General features: G+C 31.7%; 1 protein-coding gene across 1 annotated transcript; it reads right to left on the reverse strand.

Moving 5' to 3' along the window:
- Positions 1-795: 795 nt before the first annotated feature.
- LOC145016748 (transcription factor bHLH51-like) lies at positions 796-2,118 on the reverse strand. The gene is made up of 2 exons (XM_078974975.1): positions 1,664-2,118; positions 796-1,484 (listed from the first exon to the last, which is right to left on the reverse strand). Exons 1-2 carry the CDS (start codon positions 1,940-1,942, stop codon positions 1,023-1,025), a joined length of 741 nt encoding a protein of 246 aa, XP_078831101.1. The 5' UTR covers positions 1,943-2,118; the 3' UTR covers positions 796-1,022.
- Positions 2,119-3,517: the final 1,399 nt, after the last annotated feature.

Consider the following 3,517-nt stretch of genomic DNA (forward strand, 5'->3'; position numbering starts at 1 on the left):
TTGAAATATCGAAACACAATCAAATTACGATCAAAATGAAATACCAACAATTCAAAGACCACCAAAAATTACATTACAAATACAATACTGTTACCTAAAGATATATTTACCGAACTCTTAAATAAATTGAAATAAGTTGTCACGTAACACCTTAGCGATAATATATTATGGATGCATGTCCGCATGGTAGAATGATAAGTCGGGAAAGAGTAGAACATTAATACGTGCGATGAAATAGTGAATTGCGAATCATTATTTAGTATCCTTTGATGGAGACTTCCATTGAATTTATCATAAATATTATTTTCGAATAATAAGTTGCGCTCACAAATTTATAGTTGGTGCTTTGTGCCAAAAAGGTTTGCCAGCTAGCTCTTGGTCATATATTCACGATTATTAGGTGGGGACTTCCATCGAAAAGTGTAACTTTTTGGTGACATAATACTACTTTATATGGTCGTTTTAGTGAATAACTATTTATTTAACATGTCCAACTATTTTACGATTTCACAAGAATTAAACCAAAGCAGAGTTGTCAAGAGTGGTAGTTCCTTTTAATTGATCATGAATTAGGAATGATCATGAATTAGGAAGAGATTAAGTGCCATGAAACAATCACAATATATCCATTTTGCAAGGCTTTATATAATGTTAGTTACTATGGAGAGATTTAAATCTCTAAGGCTACAACAAAGGACTAGTTAAGCTCTAGCTTGGGATTATATCTAACATGTATTCTAGGAAGAAAAAGTTTGAAAAGGATGCAAGTGATAATTTGATATAAGAATAATCAAATCTTTATAAATACCTTTAGATTTCCGCAATACATTGATCAAGCATTAAAAAAAGCTGTCTCGCCCAATACATAAACTTTAGGTGAAACAAAAAGAACATGAAATAATAAACTAAAAACATTGTAAATGACCTGAATGTTGGAAAAAGTTATATATGAATACCAACATGAGCTCTTAAGTCTTAACAACGATCTATGTTGTGATGCTCATAATGCATAAATGGTTTCTCTATGAATGATCATTGGTGTCGTAATTAGAAGAACAAAAGAACCTTTGACGCTTGCTTTTGATGCGATAGTTTGATGAAGCTGTCCAAGATGACGTAGAAACAATTCTACTTAGAGATTGTCTCAACGTTATCATTTCATTCTCATGCGTATCATTCGTGACACAAAATATGAAGTTGCATTTAATCCTCCCACCTAAACAAGTCATTTCAGCTTGGACCATGGTCGACCTTAGGCTTTGAAGCGCTTGCTTTATCTCTGAAAATAGTTCTGGTCGATCGTCACAACAAACAGAAGCCTTGATGAAAACATTGTTACTAGAGTCCCCAACATTAGAATCAAGATCAATGATTACTTCATCCAAATCTGTAGGAATTGTAAACATTTTGCTTAATTCCATTGTTTCTGACTTCAATTCTTTTAGATGCTCAACGACCTTTCCTAATAGTGTTGCCTTGTCCATCTGGATATACAAACATATAAATATAATAGAATCTGAGATTTTTTTTTTTTGTACCACTAAAAATAGAATTTATAACAAACATAAGAAATATATGACTAGCAAAAAAAAAAAATCTTGGTTCAAAACTACTTTTAATCATTTAAACTGAAAATTTTGTGTAAGGGGTAATAAGTAATAACCTTATCTGAAGTGGAGACGACATTTCTTAAAGTAGCAAGATGTGAATTGATCCTATCTCTACGCCTCTTTTCAGCTTCGCTATGGTTCTTGGAAGCATTTCCTCCTTTTCCATCTTCCCATTCACCACCACGGTTGCCACCACCACCACCACCACCACCACCACCACCACCGCCGCCGTGATCTGAAGCATTGCATTGAACAGTGGAGGAATGATCCCAGTTGCTTAGTTGCTGAAAAACAGCATCTTGTTTCCAAGAAGACCAAAAACAATCGTCCATTTAGAGTTAGAGATCCATGGAGGACTGATGTTGAGATATATGAAGGTGACTGGTGAGGGTTTGTTCTCCAATGGAATCCCATGGTTGTTTTGGGGTTATCCACAAGTCACCTCAACACTTTGATTAAATGGCATCATTTTTGATGAAAGAATTGAATGATTAGTCCCCAGCCGCAAAGCAACTTAAATCATTTTCTTCATGCCATAGAAAGAGAAAGATCGGTGAAAATAAAGTGGGTCCAGCAGTAGATTTTTTCGTTCATTACTTTTGTTTAAAAAAAAAAATTATTTTATTTGTTATTAATTTGTTGATGATGTATTACAAACTCATATTTGTTTAAATTTTCGAATCTATGCGTTTAAGTTTAAGATTGGTGAAAATCCACTGTGTCCAATAATAGATTTTATTTTAGAGTAAATTACATGAATGGTCCCTATGGTTTGAGTAATTTGCGCGTTTGGTCCCTAACTTATTTTTTTAACTCGGAATGTCCATACTGATTGTTTTTATTACGTGTCTGGTCCCTATTGTTTGTTTTTGTTACGCGCTTGGTCCCTGTCATACCTAAAAAGACTATTATTTAAATAGGAAAAAATAATGCAGTACGTAAGGTAAGGTGAGAAGGGTGAGATTAGGGGTGTGTTTATTTAAATAAATTAAAAAATAAAGGGAAAAATAGATTTTTTAAGTAAGACAGGGACCAAGCGCGTAACAAAAACAAACAGTAGGGACCTTCCGAGTTAAAAAAATAAGTTAGGGACCAAACGTGCAAATTACCCTAAACCATAGGGACCATTCGTGTAATTTACTCTTTATTTTATTTGACACTAGGTAGGAGATTCGTGTATTACACCGATTTATTAAAAATAAAATTTTAATATCAATATATAAATATGAAATATTTTATAATGTAATACTTTACATAACATAATGTAATCTTCCGAAATTTTGCAAAAAAAAGTAAATCGTTTGAAGTATTTATGAAAATTTATTACCAAATTAATAGGATGATTTTATTTTCTTATAGAATCCATTACAATTTTATGAAATTTTATTTTAAAAAAATGGAAATCCTTAAAAAATGACAAGTAGAAAATAAAATTTCCAAAATTCTCACAAAATGACAAGTATCAAAAATGAAGAAGAAGTTAACGTGTGGTAAAAAAAATCTTTATTTATTAAAAAGGATTAATAATTTGTTGATGACATTTAAGTTTAACTCATTTGACCTCTAATGTCAAAAACCTTTTCCACTATGATGTTCCGAGTTCCGACAAGTATAAATAACTTGAAGTGCAAATACATATTACCATATTTATATATGTCATTCATTGTGTATATATAAACTCAATTTCGATGATGAACACAATAACAATTTCTCTAGTGGAAAAAATATTGGATCGGCTTATACACAGTAATCACAGGATTCCCGATTGTTTTATTTATGACTGATTTCAGTTGTGCATCGGACATGTTTTGTGAAAATTTGATGTAGAAGGACCAACTTGTTTTCAAAATGTGATGTTTATATACTCAATACGAGTTTTATGCTATGGTGATGATTATATATCAATA

This window comes from Lactuca saligna, chromosome 9 (assembly GCF_052625555.1).
Source record: "Lactuca saligna cultivar CGN05327 chromosome 9, ASM5262555v1, whole genome shotgun sequence".
NCBI lineage: Eukaryota > Viridiplantae > Streptophyta > Magnoliopsida > Asterales > Asteraceae > Lactuca > Lactuca saligna.

Coding starts and splice junctions, on each gene's coding strand:
- LOC145016748 (XM_078974975.1), bottom strand. CDS start 1,942: ATGGACGATTGTTTTTGGTCTTCTTGGAAACAAGATGCTGTTTTTCAG. Junction 1,485..1,663: donor TCGTCTCCACTTCAGATAAG/GTTATTACTTAT, acceptor TTGTATATCCAG/ATGGACAAGGCAACACTATT.